This window comes from Acomys russatus, chromosome 22 (assembly GCF_903995435.1).
Source record: "Acomys russatus chromosome 22, mAcoRus1.1, whole genome shotgun sequence".
NCBI lineage: Eukaryota > Metazoa > Chordata > Mammalia > Rodentia > Muridae > Acomys > Acomys russatus.
In genome coordinates this window covers 7,537,621-7,539,093 of record NC_067158.1, presented here as the reverse complement: position 1 = coordinate 7,539,093, position 1,473 = coordinate 7,537,621, and the positions used below count along the sequence as shown (strand labels likewise).

The window sequence follows — 1,473 nt, the reverse complement described above, 5'->3', positions numbered from 1 at the left end:
TGCTACCAAATAAGTAGCTTTTACAATAGAGGTCTGGGTTATAACTTTTTAAAAAGAAATGTTTTTTGTTTTTTTTTTTTTTTTTTTTTGGTTTTTCGAGACAGGGTTTCTCCGTGTAGCCTTGGCCATCCTGGACTCACTTTGTAGACCAGGCTGGCTTCGAACTCACAGCAATCCGCCTGCCTCTGCCTCCCGAGTGCTGGGATTAAAGGCATGCGCCACCACGCCCGGCAAGAAATGTTTTTTGTTGTTGTTGTTTTGTTTTGTTTTGTTTTGAGGTTTGTTGAAAATGTGACAGAACAGATTTAAACGGCTCCACGTGGTGTTTTGAAATTCATCCCAACTGTAGGCTGAGTGACCTGCAGGTTGGAGAGCCTGCCAAAGTCCAGAAGCTTCAGCATCTCCTTGGTGTCAGGATCTACCTCAGTGATCTCCTGGCCTAGGGCTGAGACCTCAGGAACGTAATTATCTCTTCTCTCTCTCTCTCTTCTTCCTCTCTGAACCCGCTTCATCAGATGTGCGGCATAGCCGGCTATCTTGTTGCGGCGTGTCTTGCTGGGGACGATAGCGATCTCCTCGCACATGCGCTTGTTGGTGTGGAGGTCATTACCCAGACGCCTGTGGTACTTCTCGATGATGACCCGGGCCACCTTCTTCACGGTCTTGGTGCAAACGCGGCCCATGTTGGCGGGTCTCGGTAAAAGAGCAAGAAATGTTTTTTCATCTTCGCTATTTCGACTGGATAACAAAAGCAAGCCTTGGTGCACACTGAATCTGACTGTGTGTTCTCGCATAGAATGAGTTGTCCACTATAGTCTTTGAAAGCTTATACAAATTCTCTACAAATTAAAAAGAAAATGATTTTCATTACACAACTCATCGCAGCTCACAGGCCATGTGTGTCTATCATAGCTATGGATGTGGCCTAACACAAAATTCCAAACTTATTAAAGGCATTATAAAGCGGGCTATTTGTTTACTTGCTTTTCAATAACTCAGTTGTGAAATTCTCAAGCATGAACTTTGTGGATGACAGGGCCATGTCTCAGTGTGATGACCAGTAACCGCGTGTGTGCTCTATTTGTATGGTGCTCAGTGTGTCATCATCTTCTGAGCACGGCCGGCTGAACTGACACTGCCTACGCCTGTGGTGGCTTGGTGAATGGAATGGACTGATTGTCAAATCGGGAACTGTTTAACTTATTTACCTTAGAATAACCCATTGCAAACAATAGGCAGCTCATGTTATTGAGACGTCAGCTCCTGTGCATCCCCAGTGGCCGAGGGTGCTTCCACTTGTCCACCTCACCCACCACCCATAGTGCTTTCCACTGGGTCCTCAGCTTCTTGCTGTGTTAGCCACTGGCGTGCAGAAGGGCCCAAACCTGCTTTCTATCTTCCTGGTAATTAATTAGTATTATTAGTAATATCAGTATTAATTAGTATTCTTTTTTCTTTATTTTTATTTTATTA

General features: G+C 44.7%; 1 protein-coding gene across 1 annotated transcript; it reads right to left on the bottom strand.

Moving 5' to 3' along the window:
- Positions 1-282: 282 nt before the first annotated feature.
- Positions 283-683, bottom strand: LOC127205710 (40S ribosomal protein S17-like). Its single transcript, XM_051164972.1, has one exon. The coding sequence runs from the start codon at positions 681-683 to the stop codon at positions 306-308; it is 378 nt and encodes a 125-aa protein (XP_051020929.1). The 3' UTR covers positions 283-305.
- Positions 684-1,473: the final 790 nt, after the last annotated feature.